This window comes from Thermobia domestica, chromosome 6 (genome assembly GCF_964235325.1).
Source record: "Thermobia domestica chromosome 6, izTheDome1.hap1.1, whole genome shotgun sequence".
In the NCBI taxonomy this organism is placed as follows: domain Eukaryota; kingdom Metazoa; phylum Arthropoda; class Insecta; order Zygentoma; family Lepismatidae; genus Thermobia; species Thermobia domestica.
In genome coordinates this window covers 168,106,423-168,133,726 of record NC_137459.1, presented here as the reverse complement: position 1 = coordinate 168,133,726, position 27,304 = coordinate 168,106,423, and the positions used below count along the sequence as shown (strand labels likewise).

General features: G+C 33.8%; 1 protein-coding gene across 7 annotated transcripts in view; it reads right to left on the bottom strand.

The window, feature by feature from the left end:
• Nucleotides 1–27,304, bottom strand: part of LOC145688308 (excitatory amino acid transporter 3-like) — an 885,785-nt gene that overhangs the window by 58,361 nt on the left and 800,120 nt on the right. For all 7 annotated transcript variants that reach the window (XM_081762339.1, XM_081762343.1, XM_081762345.1 and 4 more), the window contains one exon: nt 14,949–14,991. In XM_081762339.1, the coding sequence (XP_081618465.1) occupies nt 14,949–14,991 (43 nt within the window). The remainder of the gene's footprint in view (nt 1–14,948; nt 14,992–27,304) is intronic.

Below are 27,304 nucleotides of genomic sequence, written 5' to 3'. Positions count from 1 at the left end.
AGCTAAGAAAGCAACATAAATGAATGTTTCTGATTTCAAGGTCTCGAACGAGTGGTTAGAGAAGTTTCGGATTAGACACAAAATTTCTTTCAAAGCGATTTGTGGAGAATCCGCAGATGTCGACATGCCCACAGTCATAGAACGGTTTGATAAATTACCTTCAATAGTTTGTAATTGCGTATCACCTTATTTACTAATTTACGTAAGAAAATATAGAAACCTCTGTAAGACGGACACCTCTCTATAGCGGACAATTTTTGATTCCCCACGGCTGTCCGCTTTAGAGAGGTTTCACTGTATATATATATATATATATATATATATATATATATATATATATATATACACTCTGTGCAATTGATCAACGGAGTCTTGTGTGGGGAGTTGCGCTCCACCAATCAAACACGTAACCAAACCTGCATTTACCACTAAAGGTTATGTTCCCACTTCATATTCACCGATGCCACCTAATCATGAAAGCGTTAGAAACCCCATTGGGTGTCAGTGAGATGCTATATAGGGACATCATCAATGAAACAAATTCGGAATGGAGTTTGTGCAACTCAATTTTTCATATGAAAGTTTTCTAACTTTTCCATTACTAATAACCCTTCGCACAGTATAATAGGGATGGGTTATTAGTACGTATTTTACTATACAGGATGGACCATTTATGTTCAAATGTTTTTATCTTCTTTTTAAATATACAGGGTGTTTCAAAACAACACAGACATCGTTTGGGAGGGGATTCCTGACACCAAGATGTTTTGAAACACCCTGTATAACAACATTGCATAAGTTACTTTTCTGAAATTTTGTATGGTGTAAATATCAATACAAGGAATTATTTTGATGTGCTTTGCAATACCACTAGGTTAATAGTGTTGCCTACCCAAAAAGTTGTATGCTTCAAAGTCAGTACCTCAGATTATTACATATTTCAAATTTGCATGTTAAACAAAACCTCACAATATTACACTTGCTATTTAGTGTTGCAAACTAAGCACACTATAGCATCACAAACATTCAAACTCTGGAGGCCGCTACAACAATAACCACGCAAGCTTGTAAGATGGTGCAATGCAAGTAGTATAAATAAAGCAGGTTTCAGCACACGCCCATTTTTAACTGAATTTATATACAAAATTTTCAAACACATTTTATGGAAACACTGCGCCAAATTCTCTACAGTGATTAGTGATTTACAGTTTTTGTGAACATATCCACAAAAAGCATGCATCTAATTACTTACATCTAAACCTAATCATATTTATTTAACTTTTCCATTCCACGTTGTATTACTTTCTTTTTCTCTTATAATCATGTTCTAGTTAATTTCGTTATTTTTAAAAATCTATTTCGCAATGTCTTCAAGCTAAGTTATATATTCCACCTTCTAATGCGTATATCTTTTATCACCGTAAATGCTTAATGATAATTTGTGTTTTTCTAATGAAAATATGATTTCTAGTTCCGATTGTACTTTGTATTTTGTGCAATTCTTTAACTTCTAAAACACAATTTTCATAGTCTTTGAGAGATATTTCTGATTTAGCAACGTTTGATTTTATTTGCTTTTCCTAATCTTTGGTTTACACCTTTTTTCGTAACCATGGTCTCCTTTTGTTAATAGCACATGTTTTGATTTAATATCCACAATTTCTTCTATTATAACACCTTTAAACTCATATTCAAATTGTCCTAATACTTTTTATTACCCAACTTCAAACCACATTCATTGTTTTCTTTATAATCAGATGCATCTAATGCTCTTACGTATCTTCTTTCTATACATCTTTCGTTTCTAAATGAGCTGTAATAACCAATATCATTCATTAACAATTTTGCTTTATCTCTGTATATTTTCTTTAGAACATTATAACAGATATACATGGAACACACTTCAACATAGACAATCTTGTTAAAAGTGACTAGTTTTATACATATGATAGCTGCTCGATCTTCAGAAAGTATTGTTCTATCTTTAAAAGTAGGTTTCGTAATTTTCTACTAGTTTTTATTATGTGCAAGTCTTATAAGTATTCTCTTATGTTTTCCACAGTTTTTCCAAATACAGTATCATATGCAACTTTGTAAGTCTTTCTCAGAATCATTTGTTGTGATCGAATTTTTCTAAGTCTATATATTTCTTTAACCACGCGGAGTGTTTAAATGCTAATACTTTATTGAGTTTTAAAGTTTAACTCCTTACGATATATAGAATTTTGATTTTGATAATATGTAATTTTCTTTATCTATCGTAAAGCGTTGTTAATAATGATGGAAGTTTTCTTTTATAATTTTCTGGAGCTAATGGTAAGTCCAAATGTTTACTATGAATTTGTTTGTGATATTCTAAACTACTTGTTACCAATATCGAAATCTCCTTTTGTCTGTAATATTTTGTTTGTTTAATATTTCTCATTTTAAATAATATATTTTATTGAAAATTTCCATAAGGCATATGATGATTCAAAGCCCATCCATATTAAATATTTGCTTCCAAATACATTATGTAAGAGTTTTTCTTATTTGGATCATAATTCTCTAAATACTTGTTAATTGTTACCACATATCTATTTGAACATTGAGAAATTTCTCCTATTATACCCCTTTCTATAAAGAACAATGTCATAATTAGTTAATAATTCTGTTTGTCATTTTTAGCATCACTTCCCAGAAAAAAATCATAGACTAGTGAAATATCATGCCGAATCTGATTCATTTGGGAATTTATTTCAAAGGTTTTCAATAGCTTCTGTTAATTGAAAAACATCTGTTTTGTTATAAAGCTGTGCATGTTCTTTTAGACTGTTAAGGTTAAATATTCTACAGATTTTTGTAATCCTAATTACTTATTTCTTCTTCTGTTCATCTGCTCTTGAACTTTTCTCCTTATAATGGAACAGTTCCTTCCAGTCTTTCAGGCAAATCAACATAATTATATGAATATATACCTTTTCTTTTCACTGGATCAATCATGTCTCTAGGAAAGAACTTGGGCATTTCTCTAAATTGTTCTGGTTTTAAATAACTCTTAATTCTGCTAAATTCTTTGATAAAATACTAAATCAGTCGATACATCTTAACTAAATTGATCTTTCTTTATTATCATCTTCATACTTTATTATCTTTGAGGATATAATGCATTTTTCCTGTGTTAAATATTATATCTATATTCTTTTAATTTTCCACCTCTACAGCATTTTATAAATATATACAGGGATGCCCACAGAGGGGGCTATGACGCAAACTGCGTCATTGAAATATTTGGGGTGGTTAAAAATCTATATAAATATGTTTGAGGGGGTGTAAAAATCAATCGAAAAGAAGATTTTTTCATGGAAGAACACCTACAGATAGACAATTGGGGGGGGGGGCACCACTGATTATATATATCTTATCCAGACAAATTATAAATAAACACTGGAATAAATCTCGAATTTGTGTATCTTAAGTTGCAGTAAGAATGAGCTGCTCTTCTAAACTGCTGTTCAATGATAATGATCAGCCAGTTTTCTTCTTTTGCAAGATTGAATATTACTTTAGTTTCTAAAAATTCGTTTTTACATTTATGAAATATAATTTATATTTTATTTCTTTTCATGTATACGAAAGTCTTTTTCAGGATACAACTCTTTTTCTAAATGTTCTAATAATTCCTAAATTCTCTCTTTTAAGTAGCTAATTAAATTATTACAACTCTCTACTTTCTTTTCTAATTGGTATAGATTTTCATCAAATGTTCTTACACAGATATGACAGTTTTCAGCAGATTCATATGTATTTTTTCTTCCTTTGAAAGGTGGTTCTTAAGTTTATATTTATCATAAATATTTGCAATTTTATAGCTTCTTTTAATTTTTCTATGAATATCTCTGCTATCATCACCTATATATTCAACGAGCTTGATATTATAAGAATAGAAAGTGTTTTAAATGTAATATGTAAAACTGTGGGGTTTATGTGCTTGGTAAGAGTTTGAATAAAATTTTCTGGATCACGCCAACGTGCTAATCTGTTATATTGATGATTTAAAATTTCCAATCACTGAGAATAAAATTCTTTAATTGCGCTTGTGATTAATAAATTCAAATATTTTCCCCCACTCTTTCGGTAATATTTTAGCAACAGAATATAATCCACAATATTCTTCATGTTCTCTTAGCAACTGTTCTGATTTAGAATGTTTCGCTAAATATTCTTCAAGAAATTATGTTTGTTTTTATTTAATTATTGAAAGTTCCATGCACTGTTGAATACATTCATTAGTACTTTAATCATAGGAAATTTGACATAGTTGAGTTGAGTTGATTTTGAGTTTAACGTCCCGTTCAGCAGCGAGGCTATATGAGACGTGAACCTACTGATTAACGTGGAATCCGAACCACATGATCTCCCGCCGGGAATCGAACCCGGGCCTCCCACGCCAAAGGCGCGTACTAAATTTGACATAGTATTTCCGTAAAACAATTTTATATAATTTTTGTATATATATATATATATATATATATATATATATATATATATATATATATATATATATATATTACTTAATGGTGGTGCTGAAACCGACTATTTATACTACTAATCCACATCTATATACCTTGATGTCGAGTAAGTAGAATCAAAGTTTAAGGGATTTAAAATTTGACTTTTATCAAACTGTTTTAGTTTAGGAGAAAAAGCTTACGTAGGTATCATATTCTATCCTACGCATAGAATATTCAATAGACCTAAAAGATTATAATGCCGTTTAAAGCCATTTGTTATTTCATATCGTCCGGGAGATATGTTAAACATTGGCAAAGTTTCCAACGCTGCTTATAATTATGTAATTGCCAGTTGTTGCAATTACTAGTAACAAAAGAATATTGCTGTAATTTTATAGAATCATATGAATACAACAATACTTTTAAAAATTAATTGACCGTAAATACGCCATTGCTGTGAATGACATTAGGGCTTTTACGTCTATTGAAAAACCATCTCCATGCTTGGACATTACATCCACCTCAGCATTTTTTAAAAAATAGAACCTATTATTAAAAGTCAAATTTTCGATCTCTTAACTGTTGCTATTTATTTGAAATCCGCCGTATTATGATTATGATATTTGATACGAAAATATATCAGATGTGTTGCCCCGTTCTTTCCCTTGTGTCATTATTATTGTAAATGCTTCCAAAAAATTGGATGTTTGTTATACTGTAGCGTCGTTAGTTTGTAACACGTAATAATTAAAGAGATATTTTAAGTTTTTATTTTACATGTAGATTTGAAATTTTTAATAATCTGACCATTAAAAAAAAAGCTCGGTCGGCATCAATGTTAATCTAGTGGTATTGTACAGTATGTAAATCAATTTATCTGGCCACATTTGCATCCTACAAAATTTCAGAGTGTTACCTGTTAGTTTAGAATTTACAAAGGCGTCACGCGATAAATAGCCCACCCTGTATATAAAGATTCCCATATTCTAAGATAAGCTCTAGTAATTGTCCAACAGTGGGTAGTAGAGGAATGCTAAACACTAAGAGAGCCGACTTCACAAACACATTGTTTATGCAAAACAAACCTTTCTTCATTTGAACATAAAATCAACTAGAGAAATTCGTAAGAAGCAAAGAGTAGACTTCGAAGTATAGCGGGGTGTGACTTTGCGCATACACATTTTTGCTCTTCTAAAATCATGAGTTTATACTATTTTGAGTGCCCACGGATATATTTCTTCATTTAACGAAATTAATTTCTAAAATATATATTGCGTATTGCCTCGCTTTCTATAAAACGAGACTGCTGAAAAAATTAAAAAGTGAACAGAGGCTTAGATATCACAAACATTTAATACAATTGAATGTTGGTAAACCAATTTATTCTTGATATTGTTCAATTTGTTTCCGATGTTAGTTACCTAGTTTTTTTTCTTAACTTAGGCTGCTATCCATACATTCTGGTGTTTTGAATATTTTATAATAATAATAATAATAATAATAATAATAATTTGGGATTTTAAGAGATGTGTGTAGTTAGGCGTAAAGGAACTAAGTATTCGTCACCCCACAATATACTTTATGCTCCGTTCTTGCCGAATACTGATCATCCAAAATATTGGTGATGTATGAAATTCTGAACTAAAATAGGCTTGCTCTACAGTTTGCTCCTGGAATAGGCTTATTCTAAAAATCAGTTATGACCGTCGAGAAATTGATACTGTTATCACATTGTAATTGATAGGTTCTTGTTTAAATCTTACGATGGTTTACTATTTTCAGTTTTCACTTTATTCTAGTTTTTCAAGCGAGTAGATTTATTATGTGAAACTGATTAGTCATTCAAAAAATATGAGCAGTATTCTCTACCCCCAAAGTTCTAAATATTCAAATTATTATATAAAGAAATTTAATTATGGAATAAGTGACTGTCATGGACTTTTGATGGATCAAAGCAGCCACAGCAACATATGTTTATGATTTACTAGTTGAAATGCCAGTTCTTCACATGAGGAGAATGAGTTTATGGTAAATATTTGTTTCTTGTCTCCCCTCTAGGATATGCATATCACTGAATGTGTAACAATAAAAGAAACAAAAGTTATTCTATTTTCGGAATAAATGTTGAAGCCTCTACCCCTTTAAAATAAGCCATTTAACTAAAATTATATGATAAAGTCTTAGCTTTAGCTATGATCAAAAATTCATTCCAGTTTGTTGAACCGTTTTCCCCCATGACCCGATTATAAATTTCAGGTAACAGCAATTTCAATGTTAAGAAAGAAATTATAGAAAGTATCCTGTTTCTTCCTTAGAACGGAAATAAAAATTAGGAGAGATTTTTTTAAGGATTAAGAATAAGATTAGCCTGTCACATATGAGGGATAACGTCCCTAGGCCATCACATCACCCCGAAATGAAATGAAATGAAATCTTTGAGTTTTACGTCCCACGGTTATGCCGGTTAGGCTAAAGGAGACGGTGATTATGAGAAATGAATGAAATGGTGGAATGAATAAAGTGGGAGGAAACGGGAGAACCCCGAGAAAACCCACGCACACGGTGTTTGTCCACCACAAAGTTCACTTGGCGGGGGCTGGGATCGAACCCGGGACCCCAAACACCAGAGGTGAACGCTCTACCACTGAGCCACCGCGGCCCCACACATCACCCCGAGAATTAGAGGAAGAAAGGAATGAGGAGGAACGGCCTGAGACCGTTATGTTAGATACTATCCAGGAATTTATATGGCGAGTGTGAGGAAATTCCAGGAAAACCTTCCTCAGGATGGCTGGCTTGGAAAAGCTTATACAGTTTTTTGACCGAGTGTTCCCGCCAGGAATCAAGCTCGCGACAGTTCACACCCCTTTACTGCTAATGAGGATTATATATACACAGTCTCATCTTCCTAATTTAACAGGCTCATGATAATTGTACTTTTGGCTGAAATTTGAAGCTTCTCTACACTCTACAATTAAGGATATGTTGTTAATCAAATAAGTAGTACAATAAGAACTTAGCCCAGGGTAGCCAAACTTAACCATTTAAAACTGTTGAACCGTGGCGATCACAAACAAGCAATATTACTATCAATGCGAATAATGGATTACAGAAAATTACCCTTTCGCCCTTAAAATGGAAATTTTCAAAAATGCTGAGACACGTGCCTACTTATCTTTATTAGAGAGTTTATATACAGAGTTTCTTCATCCTAAGTTGAAGGATTCGTGACATACTGTTTTTTTTTTTCATATTTCATGTTTCAAAATACCATCTACTCCATTAGGATCCGCCCTTTACTCAAAGTAACACGATAAAGAAAAAAACAGTTCGAGAACGTAATGACTGTATCCAAAAATTTACTTCAAACGGTTCAGCCGCTTTTCCGTGGTGCGATCACAAACAAGATCCATTTCATTATTATATAATAGATTTGGCTACAATGTTTGCTATTTAACAATTTTCAACAAAGTTACTGAGCTAGCATGCAGTTTTTATGTGCAATTGGAATACATATTTAGTTCTACAAGAATTTTAGTTTGAGCCCCATCAGACAAATGTTGGGGCGGTATTTTATAAGCCTCGAAAGTTTTTCCTCTCAAATTTTTCCCTGAACTTCCACTGGTTATGTATTTACTGCAGAAACTGTAAAATGGCCCACAATGTTTGTACTTAAAACTTAATTAACATCACAGCTAGAGTAATTAAACAGAAAGTAATTGTTCCATTGTTTTTTGAAGTGCTAAATAAATAAAATAAAATCTTTCTGAATCTTTCCAGATTCAAAATGCTGGAGAAAACCTACCTAGTGTTATACATTAAAAGACATAATATTGTTGTGTTCAAAGAGAAACATACCATGCAATTTTGCATAGGAATTAGCTAAACTATCTATTAAATCTTGTAAATACTTCAACAAATTTACGAAAGCAAAACTTCTCAAAATAATCAATGAAATGAAGTTACACTAATACTATACATTCCTTATTTTAGAAATAGTGTAGAAATTATAAGAGACTGCAATATGAAAATCAAAGACTACATCTCGTACAAATGACAACTAGAAACCATAATAAGATATTTTCGTAAATGAAATGTTATTCCTCTATTCAAAATTAATTGAGCCCGTGTTGAGAGGATGACAAGCACAATAGCTAGAACATGATTCATGAGACAGGATGGAGGACAGTCGCGAGATCACTGACATACATTAATGAGATCCAGACAGTACTTAACTCCGTCTGCAACACAAACATACAAAAGACGTGTCACTAGAATCTCATTTTTTAAAAATACTTCAATATATTTCATAAATACCTCAACAGTATTAGGATAGTAAACTGTAATTTCAGTTTTGACAGGTAGTGAATCGTGTTTCCGATCAAATATTGTCCTTTCTAAGTGGGTAATTACACATAAAAAATTTGATTAATGAAATAATAAAAGACAAATGACACTAATTTATAATATTGTGTGTTCGTCTTTCAATTATTCGATAATACAGGGTAGTGTAAAAATAGTAATATTTAAGGCAATGTGACGATGAAATAAGGTGAAGAAAACCCATCGTGATTAAAAGGAATGTTTACCATTCTGTGTTAGTGACTTTGGGATGGATGTATCTGGCAACACACATATATCAATAAATGGTATAATAAATGGTGACTGGTTGGTCTAACTCTTGAACAGTGTGTGCAATATGCTCGGCTTTATTCACTAACAGGCAAGTGAAAACTGAGATTTGAACCAGTTACACTTTCGTCTGTAACAATTATAATTTAAAAAATGGGAAAACAAGAATCATGCCAAATGCGCAGAGAAATGTAAGGCAAAATTAAGCGATATAGAAGATAAACTAGGTGTGCAGCATGAGTTGGATCCTTCAGAGCCGTTTCTCATTAGCCGGCGAACTGCCGTGTACGGCGACGGCGTATTGCAAGCAACGGAGCTTTTCACATAAGCACGGCGGTCGCCGTCCATTTATCCGGCGAGCAAAAATAGCCGGATCTCCCTGCTAAAATCCGGCGCGGCAGATCGCCGTGTATAGTCAAACTGGGCATTACAAGCAATTGAGCTTTTCACATATACGCGGTAATCTGCCGGATGGGTGTTGGGCGAGGGAGCAAGTGTTGCCAGGAAAGAGTATAGAGTGGCTGCGATAATAGGGATGCGTGTGTTTTAGTATTGTTTCACTGTATATTATATAAAAGCGGACACCTCTATAAAAGCTGACACCTCCCGTGACAGACATAATTTGTAATCCTCAAACACTGTAATAGGAAAAATGGCAAACCTCTCTAAAGCGGACACTCTAGTACGGACACGGACAGTCTTTTCTGTCTTTTAAAAGTATGATTTACCTCCGTATTACGGACACTTTCTCTAGAAACAAGTTGAAAAGTATAACAAAAATGCATTTCAAGTAATTAATGAGTAACCAAGGAAACATTGTGACAACAGTTTGCCTCCTCAACTGTCTGCTCAGCAACCCATACGAAGCGTCTCTCTTCAACAACACTCTTATGTCCTTTGCCTGCATCCCACTTGCACCCAAGCTGTTTTAGACACAAACGTGATTGGCAGTTTCCCGCCGTTTGGTATGACACGTTATGCTACTGTCCCGCTGGAATCTCTAACCAAGCAGAAGACAAGTTTGGTATTTTTTGCCCGCGGGTACGCATATTGTCTCAAAAAAGACACTACTGCACTGCAATTAACACACAAATTAAAGCGACATACTGAAACGTGTAAGCAGTGATAAGTGTAAAGTACAGAAAACTATAACATCTTATTTCCATGTTTTGCCTCGAAAATGGAGTATTTGATGGCGGAGGATAATACAGCTACAGTAACATTTTTGTAATATTCGTAAATACATGACACACGCATTTTTTCAATTGCATATTATCATGTTTAATAATTTACGTAAGAAAATATTGAACCCTCTCTCTAGCGGACAATTTTTGATTCCCCACTACTGTCCGCTTTAGAGAGGTTTCACTATATTATATATATATATATATATATATATATATATATATATATATATATATAAGTTTGGGTGATTTCGGACAGTCGCTGAATCCGAACATCCTAAGCATACGATAATACTGTTCTTCGCATGTGTAATGTGGAGACTTGTTGTGATGCCTATTTGAGGCACTGTACCTTCCTACAGTTCAGTGCTGACACGGGAGGGTCCCACAAGTTGTCGCTAAAATCTGATTGCTACATAGCACATCTGATAGATTATAAGAAATGAACATGAGCCAATTTAAGGTGCTATGGACCAGAAGGATAGGAGCTAGGGGGCTACAAAATTTGAATATCTAAAAAATTGTAACAGAATTATGTAAGTTTAAAGTAAATATCTTGAAAACGGTTAAAGCAATCAAAACAAAAGTTGCACAATATAAAGAGAACAAAATTCCCTATTGAAAACTATAAACAGTGTTGCCAACTCACCCTAAAAATATTTTGTTTGAAATAGCACCATATACAAGTGAGCACAGATTTAAAATGCACTATTATCACTAAACATAACAGTGAAGTATAATGGTACAGTGTTTCACACAATTGTGTCTGTTGTTACTAGCAAAAAATAGTAGTACAATGTAGTTCTAATGGAAACAAAGATTAGTATGTTTGATTAAACGCTATAGCGATAGTTACACTACTGTGAATTTAGCTTACAATTTCAACAATAATTAGTAGAGAAATTATTATGTTAGTAATTTGTATATATTTATCATGTATTTGTATTTATATTCTGTATTTATCATGTTAGAATGTTAGTGTAGCAAGATAGTAAGCTAAAATATACCTATCATGTATATATCTTCCTTCAAAGTTCAGTGTCCGGAATCGCCAACCTACTGACCGGATTCACCTTTCCAAATTTGCAAATCAAAGATTTTGTCAACTTTCAGATTTTTTTTTTTTAATTTCTTAACATGCTCTTCCAGGAAAACTATTTCAGTTGTACATACATACCAACATATCATTAAATAATATGACGAAGCACTGGATTTTTTTTTTCGTTTAGCGGGGTAGTAGTAAAAGAAAGAAACATCAGAACTGTTCGGATTCACCCAAACTTACCGTATATATGTATTGTATTGTATTTATTTCGTCCTTTTTTCATACATTTAGCACTGTAATACAATGCATATGAAGCGGACACGTCATTTATATATGAATACAGAAGTAAAAGAAACAATAATAGTGAAAATTACATACACTAGGTTAGTAATTAAGCCTTACTTCTTACATCTTATTACACTATACATTTTACATGACATCATTGTTAAAAATAAACTTAGCAATTATTACTTGCAGTGTATTTAGAAACCCTCCAACAAATATGTAATGCTAAAAGCAAGTAATGACATTGATTTACTGTATATCCTGTAACGTTTCTATTTACTTAGCAGTTCATGTATTCCTCTACCGAGTAAAAGCAATGTTGTAATAAATATTTCTGGAGTTCTTTTTTAAATTTAGCAACAGAGTCCTGAGTTTTTATTTCTTTCGGAAGTTTATTGTAAAGCATGATACCCGCGTATTTACATCCTTTTTCATATAATACTGTTCTGTGTTCTACAATAGAAAAGTTTTCTGACATCAAAATTACAAAACTCAAAATGGCGGTTCCAATATGGTGATTACAATTTTAGAAAGTCTTCTGGTTTGAAATGCTCTGCAGTTAGCAAAGAACAATCATGTTTGGCAGGGGTTACTGCGAGAAGATTTCAGATTAATTTGGAACCCCTTTCTGTACTTATTTTGACGGGATGCTTGTTTAAAGTGATTCTCTGCACCCCTCACTATGCGGGCTGCTTACTAAAAGTAAGTCTCCTTGCCTCTCACTATTCGGGGCGCTTGTTTAAAGTGAACCCCTTCAACTTTTACTATGTCAGAACTTCATAAATCCTCAATTGTTATAATTATGAATTTATTGAGAAGACATTTTATAGTAATGACATTCCGTAAAAACAAAGTGAGTGATGCATAAACATTGTTTACATCACGCACACCTTATTACGGCCAAAACTATGCACAAATACCAAAATCTGTACAATTTTCAAACAAAATGTTACAGGATTTTCAAACGCAGGTGGTTTTTCCTCCAAATAATCGCTTTTGTACCACGTATACCTAATAAGATTTGCAAATCTGGGAGAAGAAAACTGATTATGAATTAGTGATTGGATCTTAATTATATTATTACGTAGATGTTTATGTTATAGTTGTAGAGAAGAACACTGCCAGAAAAAAAAAATGTCTCAAGAAGTTTTTCCATTGCCTAAAGAAGAGCACATGAAGACGTTGAATCCTGCTAGTTGTTACTGTAGGAATGTTTTCTATTTTGAAGTACTTTTTTGTTCTTAAAATAGGTTCAAAAGTTGATTAATTGTGAGCACTCCAAGGGCCTAATAACAAAATAGACTTCTGCAATAGACACTGGGCTAAGTGCCTCGAATAGTGAGAGACGAGGGGACTCATTTTCAGTAAGCATCTCGTTAAAGTACAAAAAGGGGTTCCAAATTGGTCTGCAACCTTCTCGCAATAACCCCAGACAACCATGATTGTTCTTGGCTAACTGCAGAACATTTCGAACCAGATACTTTTTAAAATTGTAATCACCATATTGGATCCGCCACTTTGTAATTTTGAGATCATAATCTGAATCAGCTGTCCTAGCCTCCCTTGACAGTATAGTTTCTTGAAGACTGTATATTAAATGACTGTTTTTTGTCTATACTTGGAAACCACCCCTAACGTTTAAATGGTGGTTACTACCCTTAAATCCGCATAATTGCCGAAATAAAAAAAAATACGTGTCGATTATTTTTCGATCTTCTATAATGTGCAAAGTTTCATTCAAAGTGGGAGTAACATTTCCGTAAGTCTCCTTGTTAGAGGCAAATCAGGCTTGGCAGCAGAAACGATTCAAGGGTTCTGTACGCCTCAGACAGCAACAGCATATTTGCAGTAAAAAGAACATCTACAACCTTACTTTAAACATCATTGAGCAAGCAGAACTCCTGCGCGCGTGTGTGTGTGTGTATGTGTGTGTGTGTAGCCAATCAGCAAGCTAACCACTTGATCGTCCACTGGAAAAGCAAATACTTTTTTGTTTTCTTTTTCTTTCTTTTTCTTTTTTTGGAAAAAAGGAAACTATATATAAAGCTTGATTCAGCATGTGGTATCACAAGATTCCATTTAAAACAATGTATTTGTTTGTTTTTTTCCGTCTCGTTGAAAAATAAGAAAGGTAGGATGAAATAGGAAAACTTCCGCATAACGGTACCCTAAGAAGTCTAGTTAGAAAGAAAAACAATCTAGCAAGCACCAATGTCGAAAAGGGGTTGAGGGTGAAACAAAATATACAACAATATATTATATGTAGGCTGAACATTAAATTTCAAACTGGAGAGTTCTTATTTAATATATTCCCTGATTACTCACTGTGATCGATGATTAAATAATCCAGAGATCTTATCAATCCAGGGGAGCAATACACCAATTTGCGCTACCATAACTCTATCTGGACTTTACCGGGATTCTGTACCCGAAATGTTTCTTGTATTAACTCATTTGAATCGTATGTCGAGCTGTAATTTCGCGAAGTATTTGAATGTTTAAAACATCACACACCTTGAATTAGCGAAGTGTAGCCGTTCAATAGAAATGAAAGTACGCTTTTTTCCTGCACAGAGATGTCTCTTATTTTCACTTTCTCTTTTAGAAGAGGTAGGTGGGGTCGGGAATTTTGCCTTCTAAATATGCTGTCACGTGCTTACAGCCGGACATTTAAATTTAACCTCAGTGAATTAACACTCGAGTCAACTTTTTAATTGTTTCAGTAATGTCAAACATCTATATTATATGAATTGCAAATTACCATCTAAAGGGTTATTACAAATTATTCAACAAGCTTTAAAATGCTATTAATTCCAAAACTGTGAACTTCACCAATTCGTGTTAATTGGATAACAAAAACGACTTTTTCTGATTTTCACTGATACATTCAGACTTGTTATGGACTACAGATGCCTGGGAAGTGTTGATCCGTTGTAACAAAGCAACGCGCATTTCGATGGCACTGTTTGTGCTATTTTCTTTGGAAGGATGTTAAAAAATATTGTTCACGTACCTTCACTGTCAACGCTGCATGAATTCAGGGACCATATTATTATTGATTTGATGACGATAAACTATGAACGAGAACACGCTGTAACGTCGTGCGTCGAACTAGACTATTAACTAAACATGTGATCAGACGAAAGGGAAATATCGAATACATAATGATGGAAGTAAAATTTGGACAGCATTCATTTCTTATTGTTATTCAGTATTGTATATGTAATACCTAGTGAAAACTTTTTTTTTAATCCGATGAATCATTTGTAATAACCCTGTATGTAACAATATGTAACAATATTAACTTACCTGATATATACAGGCCTGAGCTAAGTTTGGAGGGAACATGTTCCTGCAAGAAAATAAAATCTCAATGAAATTTGCAGGCTTAGATTCTAAACGAATTGGATTATGTTTCAATATTTCCCCAAACTGTTATGTACACAAATATTAAAAATAAATAAATAAACTTATATAAAAGTTTCATCTTGAGGCGCTTAAGACATATTGAAGATCTTTAAGATTCTTACAAAAAAAAAAAAAAAAAAAACGAATCAACAATGTTAAAACACTTGTGATGCGCAAGTCAAAATTTCTTTGGATGTGTCAAGAACTGAGTATTTGTGTTCTCTATTTTTTTTTCTTAACATTTCAAGATGAACCAAGTATAGTGAAGTAAAAAACAAGAAGTATGCAGCTGCGAAGTGTGAGTTTGGTGGCCTGCTCCTACTGTACTAGATCAATCATTGACGTAACACACACAAACACACATTTTCCTTGCAGTATGGAGGAGATCCATGGAATAGAGCCAATGCAGTGAACAATTCATTCATGCACACTCATCAGCCCTTAATCGTCTTTGTGGCTCTCCTGACGGTTGAGTAGGCGTTGAAGTTAACAAGACGGTGAGCTAGTTTAATTCTTTGTATTGACCTTTATCATTAAAACATATTGTTCAAGTCGTGAAGGAAATAAAAAAGTCACATGGAGAAAAGTATATGAACCAGACGTTTATTATTGCAGCCAAGGACAATATTACTATACTATTATGAACGTTTATTTGTTTAGTTTTCCGTCCAGCTCATAGCTGTCATGTAGGCTAAGCGAGACTGAAAAAAGTCAATGAATCACATCATCAGTTCACTAATACAGTAGTATGACAATATGAAACTACAGTGAACTTCCAAACTACGTGAATTCAACAGTCAAACTTGAAATAGTGTGATTACTGGCTGCAATAGAGGAATAATATTAAAGATAGATTCTGTTCCTTGGAAACTCGGAAACTAAATCCATATCAAAAAGCCATTACTTGCTTGCTGTCTCTTACTGTTTTTACTCAATGGGGATTGGCATCAAAACCAGAAATGCTAATTGGTATCACTTCGGCTGCAATAAAACGAAAAAAAGAATTAAAGCCGAGATGAAACATATCCTTGGTACTGAATCCGTATCAAAAATCTGCTTGTTGCTATTTCCGTTTTATTTATTGTGCATTCAATGTTGTGATCGAATAAACTTAGATTTTCACCATTTCCGGTTTCAATGGATAGATAATGTTGAGTTGATTTTGAGCTTAACGTGCCTTTCAGCAGGAAGGCTATATGAGACGGGATTTACTGATTAACGTGGAACCTGAACCACATTAGCTCCCGCCGAGAATCGAACCCGGGTCTCCCACGCCAAAGGCGCGTACGCTAATCGCTTAGCCACGAAGGAGCTCAATAGATAGATAAAAGTAGAGAGAGAATTGAGAACTGAATCTAACAAAAAGTTTTTTTTTCTTTTTTAATATTCCTTACAGTTTCTTCTCTATGGAAGTTAGTACTGAAACCGGAAGAACTAATACATCACAGCCACTTCTGGTTTTTGTAGAGCGTTACGGACGGTGATGTTATGTTCTCTTGAGACATCCGCTTCTTACTACCTATTACCGTTCTTGTTCCATCACAATCAAGGTTAAACTGGAAACAGTTGATTTCTACCACTTCCGCCGCGAAAAGAGGGACACTAATAGAGATGATTTATGCTTAGGATGCTGAATCGATTGTAAGGAGCCGTATGTCCGTATCTCTTATTATTCTTATTCTATGGAAATCAATATTGGAACCAGGAGTACTAGTAAATTTCAACCACTTCCGGTTTCGGTAGTGTGTTGCAGATGGTGATAGTTATGTTCCCTTGAGATGCAGAGCTGATAGAAAGATAAACAACAACAACAAAAAAATGCTTGTCACCACTTATTACAATTTCTGTTCTACAGCGATGAACGTTAAAACCGGGGATGGTTATTTCAACCACTTCCGGCTTGAATAGAGGGTTAGCCTAAGATATGAAATTATTCTCGGGACGCAGAATTAATTGCAAGAAACTGCTCCTCGATATCATTTACCGTTTTTGCTCTACTGAAATCATCATTGGAACAGGAAGTACTAGCACAAACCACTTCCCGGTTTAGTAGTGTGCTGAGGATTGTGATATGTTCGATTGAGACCCTGAACCTATTGCAAAAAAACAGCTTGTCGCTATTAGACCATTCTTTTTCTACGATGATAAACGTTCAAGCCGGAAATAATTGATTTCTACCACTTCTGGTTTGAATAGAGGTTTAGTGTAAAGTATTAAATTATACTTGGGATGCTGAATGGATTGTAAAACTTTCTCAATATATTTGATCGTTTTTGCACTATGGGAATCAGTATTGAGACCGGAAGTAGTAGTAAATTTCAATCATTTCTGGATTTAATAAAAGTCGTGTATGGTAATGACATGTTTTTCTTGAGACGCTGAATCGACTCCTATGCCTAGCATACCTTAGAGGTCTGAAAAAAGAAAAAGAAAGAAAAAGAAAAAAAAAACATATTGTTGTTGGTTTAGATACTATCTGACATTATGGATCAGACTCACAACCTTTTGTTCCAAATGGAAACAATGCACAGCTGATGAGCGGGAAAAGTTTTGGAAGGTTAGGGAAAAAAAGGAGAGAGAGAGAGAGAGAGAAACTTATCACAACCTATTCAGTTAGTGTATAATTTCACAGTTTACGTTTCAATAGAAGTCTTAGTTATTTTAAAATGCTATCTGCTCCCGTCGGATTTTTAACTTTCGACATTCTTTAGTTACAGATTAATAATAATTAACTTTAAACTGAACGAGAAAAAAAGCATTCAGTGTATGTTTTGTTTGAATTGGTCGAGGAGGGTTCAGTGTACTATCGGTGAAGAGGCAGTTAGCGAAGGCTTAGCAAGGAATTTTCCTTAATTCTGAGGAAATAAGTTCTAACAAAGAATGCTTCGCACTCATAATGAACATGCAATTTTTACGATGACAATTTGAAATGTTTGCATCTATTGACAACCCGCGCAAATCAGCCAAAAAAGTCTGCCACTGGTCTGCAATCATAGAATAATCATACATTATATGCAATTCATAAATTGAAGACAGACTTTTAACAGACAATAAGAGAGTAGGCATACAAGACACTCTATATATTTGTGTGTGATAAGATTAATCGTTATCTGTTAGAATACTTTTATATACTGTACAGGGTGAACCATTTAGCTTGAAACGCCATTCTAACTACTACATTAATACTTAAAAATCGTTGAAAGTTCGTTAATACATAGATAGAGAGAAATTGTTTGACAAATGTGGTAATATCTTCAGGTTAACAGTCTTACTAAACCAACATATACTTTATAAATGGTACTACATCAGATTATTACGTATCTCAAATCTACATGTTAAATTAAAATCAATATTACACTTCTTATTCAATACTACGAAATAAAGACGCTACAGTATCACGAACATAAATTTTGAAGATTCTACAAAATAATAATGCAAATAAGAAGGACTGGGCAATGCACATCTGAAACACCTTGATGTCAAATACTATGCACTTGATGTGATTAATTTCGAATAAATAGGAACAAATTTATAAGGAATTAAAATTTGACCTTTTTCCTCGAAATGTTGTTTCATTACGAGAAGCTGCTTAGATAAATATGGCATGCAATCACGTAGATGGCTTACAATAAACGCGGAGAATATAATGATGTTTACAAACATTTAATATCTACAACGTTCCGATGTGATAAACATTCGTAAAGTTTTAACACTGTTTAACACTACAAGGTTGCAAAAACTTCCTGTAGCTACAACCAAAACTATTGATGTAATGTTATGGAAGCAAAACATCAAATATTTTTTAAAACTCAGTGATTTTAAGCAGTATAGTAGTCTCGGCCGTACCAGCATCCCAAATATCATGTAGGCTGAAGAATACGAATGATTAAAGCAAAGTGGGAGACCCGCGCTTGATTCCCAGCGGGAACTCACGTGATTCGGATTCTTAAGGTGTAAGTTCACGTCTCATACAGCCTCGCTGCTGAAAGGGACGCTAAACTGAAAATCAAAATAAAAAAAATAAAGCAAAGCGAATGATTCAAGAAATAATTGGTGGAAGGATAATAGGATACTTTCAAGGAAATCAATGTTGTTCACCATAAACTCTCATGGTTCGAAATCAAACTAAAGAACTTTGTACTACAGAAGAGAAATCTACCACTGTATACTAGCGTGACCCGTAAGAGAAGCATGGAGTTTGTAGGGTTTACAAAGGATTGAATGATTTTCTTTAATTAAGGAAGTTGGTTTACCGACATTCTTTTATATATTTGCCCTGTCTATCCGTCCGTCTGTTTACAATACAAAAATGTGTGTGTGTGTCCACCCTGAAGACAAAAATATCAAGAACTATTTCATGAATTAACTGTTTTTTTTTCGGATGTAGAGTGTCAATAGTTACAAATTGAGTTCGTTGATGAAGGTGAAATCCAAACTGAAAATGATAGAAATCAATTATTTATGGTTTAAACGTTGCTCAATGATCACTATAGTGAGAACAGTAAGAGCAAGAAACTTTCCCTGCAATCAATTAAGCGTCCCAAAGATACATTTCATTTCCATCCTTAACTCTCTACTAATATCAGACGTGATAGAAACCCATTAAAACTTCCCGTTTAAATATTGATCTGCGAAGAACAAAAACAATAAAAAGGTAGCAAAAAGCAGCGTTTTAATCTATTTAGCGTTCAAAGGGTAGGTACCATCTTGCCCCTAGTCCTCTATTCAAAGGAAGGGGAACGTTTAGAAAAGAGGGTATTAAGCAGAACATAGTAGGGAATTTTGTAAAGGGTAATGTTGTTATGTATGTACCTAACTATGCAGCTATTTAACACGGAAACTTATGGAAGGTTTTCTATTAAATTTTCGCTAATGTCCTAGCAGGAAAGTCAAATTCGTTTGAGTTATCATCACGTGTAGATCCTAGAAACTGACCAATAAAAAAGGGAAGGGGCAAAATGTTTAAAATCATGTATATATTTTTCATTGTGCAATTATCTACACAAAATTCAGCTAATTTACAGTTTATGTGTAAGATAGAGAGATTTAGTAAGATCTCAATGTTAATGGAAAAAATAGGGACTATGGACCAGAGAGTTTAGAAGAAAGGTACGGCTTTCAGAATCGTAAAATGCGACCTTCTGGGCTTGTGAAAAGTGTTCAATTATATGAGAAATATGAAATATACGAAAAGTATTACTCTGAAGATTCATATAAAAATATATAGTGTTATATACTATAGTTTTATACGTTCCCATGCACATTGTTGATTTAAATAAAAACTGTAAAATACTCTCAAAGAATATGTCTATTCAAAACTATCACATGAGGCCTTGTTTAAAATGGGCATTGTCAATGTGGTTTTTAAAATAAAATAGGTTCCTCACAACAACTACATACGAGGAAATGCACAATTCCAGACAGGTGTTCCCACAGATTTTATGAGCTCCCAGACAAATTTATTGCTAGTTATGTGGGAATTTCAAACTTAACTTGAAAAATCACAACTGATTGAGCTAAATAATAATAATAATAATAATAATAATAATAATAATAATAATAATAATAATAATAATAATAACAGGTTTCGATAAAGGCTCTGGCACCCAGATATGTAACGAGATTGCCATCCATTATTGACATTCCTGTGTTTAGGTAAATTTCACAACACTGATTGTTCTGTGGTGGAGTTTTGTGAGTACTATAGCCTACAAAGCAAGAACTTTATTGTGTGTGTTTTTTTTTTAATCATAAAACAAATATTACAAATATTTTACCTCATTTCATAAAACTGTTCATTATGATTTATTAGTCTAAAGTTGTATATGAGAAGAAATGTATATTTTGCAATTTACATACAAGTTTAATTTATAATAGTTCATAACGTGGGTGAAAGACCGTAACGTTTCAATTATGACCAGTATTAAAAACTCGAGAGGTATTTTCATTTTAACACAATCTATTAAATTATGTCCCACTAGAGAGCACAGTGCCTGTCATCCATTTGGGAAAGATTGTATCAACAAGTTGTGCGTGTGTGTATGTGTATAAAATTAAAAGAAAAAAGTAAACACGAAGGTCATTCTGCATTTGCATGAAGGGTTTGGGCTGAACTCGAAGATATGTAATCCTCTAATGAAGGGCATATGGTTCTCGTCTTATGTTTCGATGGTTTTAAGAGTCTTTCATTCTTCACAGTGGATTCTTTTCTGCAAGAGCATTTTTTCCCCTTGAAGTGGTTGACAGTCTTAAATTTCATTATTTTAGCAACCACCATGCCATCTGCAACAGCATGTGTATGAGAGCAGCTGCACAGAACTCAGTATTTTGTTTTTATTGTATTTTTTTTAACTATAAATCCTACATCATCGCGATAGTATGTAATCTTATGGTAGCTCTAAAAAATAGAAAAAAACTTCATTCACTTCCTTGCGTTCAAAGAACTCTTCCGCTACTTGCTGATACGCTTTTAACAACTTGAACAGTCCATTTTAGGTACCAGAATATCTACGAACAACAGTCAATTTACACAATTGACTTCTAAGTCCATATTCACTAACGATTTTACGCGTGATTAGTGCCATAGTAAGGATTTAACTAACGTATGTAATTTCTGTATTGGGGAAAAAATAATTGTTATCCACGACTGTTGCGCATATCGATAGAGGCAAACCACGACCTTTCCACAGGGCTGTCCAAACAGATTAGCAGAAAAAGATAAGCATTGAACACTCATCTTTTCTCAAAGTATTTGAACAACCCTGCGGAAAAAATAGTGGTTTGCATCATCCGATAAAAATCATGGATAGTATAACAATTATTCTTCCGAATCCGGAAAGTATAATTACGCCTTATCTAAATACTTATACTAATCATACGCATATGATCCCTATTCTTCAGAATACGAAGATTCTAGATTTTCAACTTTAAGTGAAACTTAATTTGTAAAAAAAAGAAAAAAAGAAAAAAAAGATGTACTATTTATATCTGGTATAAATTTGAAGATTTACCTAAGGCAGATTCTGGCTAACAAGCATGGGACAAAGGAGACTCCTTATATTTTCACATATAACGCATCTTTTGTCTTATTTTATTAACGAATAATGTCTGTTGCTCCGCCCAAAAGTTAAAAAAAAACATGTTAATGATTACTGTGCCTTAGCTTACAGTAACACGCTGATACACTATTGTGTACAATGTGCAGCTATTTAGTTTTATGACAACCTGAGGGAAATGAAGCGGACAATAGCTGAAAAACCAAAAGGTAAACGAAGCTTTAATGAAAATTAGTAAAAGACTCAACAAAATACAATCAAACTACTTAGAGAGGTATTCTTGTATGAGAACTAATCATGAGTGCTCAATCTTGCCTGACTTATCAGTTGCGCAAAGATGGCCCGAATTGTTCTACAAATAATACAATACAGACAAAAGTAATTTTGAGTTTTTCTCTCATAAGGTTAACATTGAAAAATTTAAGTGTGTTATTACAGTATTCTATCTGCAGATAAAATTAGAGTGATTATTATTTCTTAAAGTGACAAGATCGAAGCTGAAAGTAAAAATTACACGGTTGATTTCCATTGTTCGTGATGGTATGTACCAGTGACTGAATTCGTAACAACTTGATTGGTGTGGTTAGTTCTTTGCAAACGGTTTCAAAAAAATCTTAATTCTACGAACATGTTTGTTGTATCATGAAATGTGTCAAGTCGATGATTATCTTTTCATCATCATTTGGCGTTTAATATCTTATCCTGATCATAGTGTGATTTTGTTTGCAGATAGACTTCCTCGTCAATCCATAGCACTGAACTGTAAGTAACAAAATGGGACACTGGTGGTATATATATATAATACATATATACTGCTCTTCCTTCGTCTGGTGAATTTAGGGTGTCCAATATACAATGCAACCCGGAGTTTGGGATAGTAGAACTTTGAATCTGAAGCGATATACAAATAATGGCTATAGCCTACCAAAATGAAGCTTTGTTCATGCATATATTTTTAAACTAGGAAGCAACGACTGAAGTACACTAGGAACAACACAGTGTTGCCAGATGTAGTCGAAGGTTTTTTTTTCTTTTTGCAAAACACGTAAATTGACTCGTAACTCATACCTATGGATGTTCTGTCGTTAATTTTCGTTATTGGAGTAGCTTGGAAACTATGGAGCAGGAAAAAAAGAAAAAGAATTATTCATTTTCACCGATAACCAATCGGATGAGGGCTCTTTAAGGAGGAACTAGGGAAATCGTAGTTTTCATAAATTAACACTGAATTCGAACATTGCTGATGTTTCAGTGCATCAAAAGGTGTGTTAAGGATCTGTCTACATTATACAATTCCTGAAAACAACGAAAAATAATTTTTGAAGTATTCAAAGATGCTGAAAAATCAACTTAGCCGTGCAATCAGGAGTAAACGACGAGGACTTCTGTACTCAGGTGTCCTATTGCATAACAACGACCGATCGCATACTACTCGTCTGACTGTTGAGACTGCCGATGACATGAAATTTCAGTGTCTCGTTCATCTACCCTATTCACCAGACCTTGTTCCCGGTGACTCATGTGTTTGGACCGCTCAAAGAAGCGATGACGGCAAACATTTCAATAGTGAAGAGGTGAAAAATGCGGTGCATGAGTAGCTACAATCTAGACCAAAAGAATTCTTCCAACGTGGTATCCATGCACTTCCGAAGCAATGAAATACTTGCATTCGACGCCAAGGGGACTACGTTGAGAAAATGTAATATTTCCTTCTCACTGTTACATTCTAAAATGTGCTGCACTTTTCATGTTTTCATTTGATCCTTCCTCGTAGATACAACACATACATAATGTTACCTGGCGATTGGTCCATTGGACCTGAATGGTAGATAATGGGACAGCTTAGGTAATTTGGCAACCTATGAATGCGAAAAGTTTTTTTTTTTCAGTTTGATGAAGAAGTAAGTCACAACGAGACAGTCCTTACACAGGAAAATACTAAAAATAATGAAAAATACAATCACACGTCCATTGACCCGCTTGGTAGTTCTAGGGTTAAGCACACGTCTTACTATTGGTTTCAGAATTGTAAGTTTTCTGCACCCTTCGCTTGTGGATTTCCCAAGGCTACGTTCGAAAGCAGTTCGAATACATGTATATAATGTTTTTCCTTTCTTGTATATAATTAACTAACAATGTAACACACGTTTTCCAGAGATTTGTTAGTGGTCTATACTTTTACAAAAAAAAATATCTTTTAGTATATGGAATTTAAAACAATTCACTGTTCCTTGTAAAGTATTCCTCAGAATATTTTTCAATCACACGTTCTTCTGTCAATTCATTTTTCTCTCTAATGTGCCTTTCCTATTATTATTATTATTATTATTATTATTATTTATTGAAATTTGTTTTGTATAACAGCTGCGTAAACTAACGTTTTCCTTTTTTAAGCACATTTGACTCTGTGCCCATACACCCTCATGTTGTTTCGTTCGAGTGTATTTCCGCCCTAGTTACACTCCGACGAGTAGAATATTGTGCCAAGAACGAATTCGGATTTTTGCCAATAGACTTATCTCCCACCTGAAAGAAAGCAATGCTCAATTAGTAGGTCAAAAACCTCATTGCGCTTCTATAATTGAGAGATTGTGCAACAATAAGGCTTTCATTCTCTTTGTGTGAGGTTTACCGATGTAAGAATAGCTCATGAAAAATATCAACACAAAAATTACATGTTAGATGTGCCTATCTTCGATCCTCTTTCACTTTTACCCACCTACATTCACATGCAGTGGCTAAAAGTTTGTAATGATTTTCATTATCAAGCGAAGACAACCATTTAAAAAATCGAACCGTAAATCACGAATTTTGATAAATGATCAGCAAGGCATAATTAATCTCACTAATTTCTGTTACGTTTATTAAGTAAAGTTATATCATATATTAATAAAGGGGACGTGATAGCTCAGTGGTAGAGCGTTCACCTCTGGTGCATGGGGTTCCTGGCTCGATCCCAGCTCGCACCAAGTGAGCATTGTGGTAGGCAAACGACGTGTGCATGGGTTTTCTCGGGGTTCTCCCGTTTCCTTCCACTTTCTTCATTTCACCATTCATTTCTCACTATCGTCTCCTTTAGCCTAGCCGGAATATGCGTGGGACGTAAAACCTATAGATTTCATTTTTTTTTAAAAAAGCTTTACCTGTTAGCCATCCCCGCTGGTCTAGTAGCTACCGCGCATGCCCTTAGTGCACATGGTCCCGGGTTCGATTCCCAGTGGAAGAGCACAAAAAGTAATAAGTACGGGCCACCGCACTAAACTTTCCCACAACAATTTAAACTAAATCATGTTATGTTGCAGTTATTAATAGAACATTTTCTTGTATAATGCGACCCAAATTACAAGACACTTTTGGAAAATTTTGCTCACAGAAAATAATCCCCCGTAATAAAATTATCCTTTGTAGATTTTTTCACAAGAAGTGACTGTGATATGTTGAGTTTATTAGTGAAATGTTTGTAAAATAGCAAGAAGCATGTTTTACAAAACTAAAAAAGCCCAAAGTAAACCAACTCTTACGAATATTGGAAATGCTTTATGCAACATTATACGAATATTAATACAATATTTATTTCATGATATATGAAGAAAATCACCCAATTTTTTTCTAAAAAAAATCAGTAAATACTCACCCGCAAGCATAAACTACCCCTGGTATGTCTTTTTAAGACAAGAGTCGTTTTTGAGAAAATCGTCCTAAAAAAAGATCGTCCCTGAAGAATAAATTATCTCTTGTACATTTTTTTCAAGACAAGCAAATTATACCATATTGTCAGATAATTAATGAAATAATTATTTATGAATAAAACCACCTGAGTCGTTCTTTTAAAAAAAAAATGGCCAAGAGAACTCACACAAAAGAATAAAATACTTCTCGTATATACTTTCTGGGCAATATGCCATATTGTCAGGGTGTTAATTCAAAATGTATTTATAAAAAACGAACAAAATGGCGAAAGTAGTTTGAGAAAATTGTTAGAAGAAACTCAGCTCCAAGAATAAACTACCCATTATCGATTTTTGCCAGAAAAATGAGATACCACAGTAAGGGTCGGAAAAAAAGGACCTCTGAAACAAAATCGTTAGAGCCGTTGAGAAAATTACATTTTCTTATTTTCATCCTTTAGTAAACTATCCTTATTTTTAGGGTAGAAATATAGTTCGTAAAACCCTCTGGGGAATTATAATACCTTTAAGTTTAAAATTTGATTTCGATACGTTGAACGGTATGGCATCTATCAGAGTGTACGTCAGAAAGAACGGACGAACAGATGGACAATGTCGAAAAATCCCTTTTTCGGTATCTATGGGCCATGAAATGTGTAAATCCCTTGAAATTTAGAAATCATTTTTTCCCCCACGATCACCATAGTTTCCTTTCGTTGCTCGAAAGTAATCATTTACTTCTATTATTAATCAGTCTCATTTAGTCTAAAAAAGTGTATAAAAGTGGTATGTTAAACTAAAAAAAAGTACATTTACTTTCCCTAACGTTTGTTACATACAAAATATATGACTTTTTCTGGTTAAGTTCTTTTTATAAGAGTACAAAATTTGAACAATTTTCATACCACTACACGCGGAAATTTTTTGTTATGTCCATTGAAAGAAAATTCTAGTAAACACACTGATTATAGTTTTATATTGTGAAGTGATATGCTGATCTTTAGAAATAATTTCAGTGGATTCCGTTTCTTCAAATTAGTATAGAAACCACAATTAGAAATTTATTCATGTGTAGGCACTTTTTACCTGGCTCTTTAGTCGCATAGCATAAAGTAGAACATTTTATAAAACCCGGAGGGAGCTCATGTGGTTCGGATTCCACGTTAATCAGTAGGTCCACGTCTCACATAGCCTAGCTGCTGAAAGGGACTCTAAACTGAAATTCAACTCAACTCATTTTATAAAAGGAGATAGATGTTATTAAGGATTGCACCAAAAGAAAAAAAAATGAAGTTATGTCAACTTAAACTATCTTGAAATTAGGGATGTTTTATGTTCGCTTGTTTGGAGGTTAATGTTCTTTTTCAGCAGCGAGGCTATAAGGTACCTCTCTTGTCCCCAATGCGAGAACACTCACCATTTATTCATAAGGGATCAAAAATAAAGGTGGCTGGCAACCATTAACTGTTACATCAGGAATGTGTCAATCTTTGGAATAATGAGATCTGATAAATCCGCAATAAAAATCTTGCAA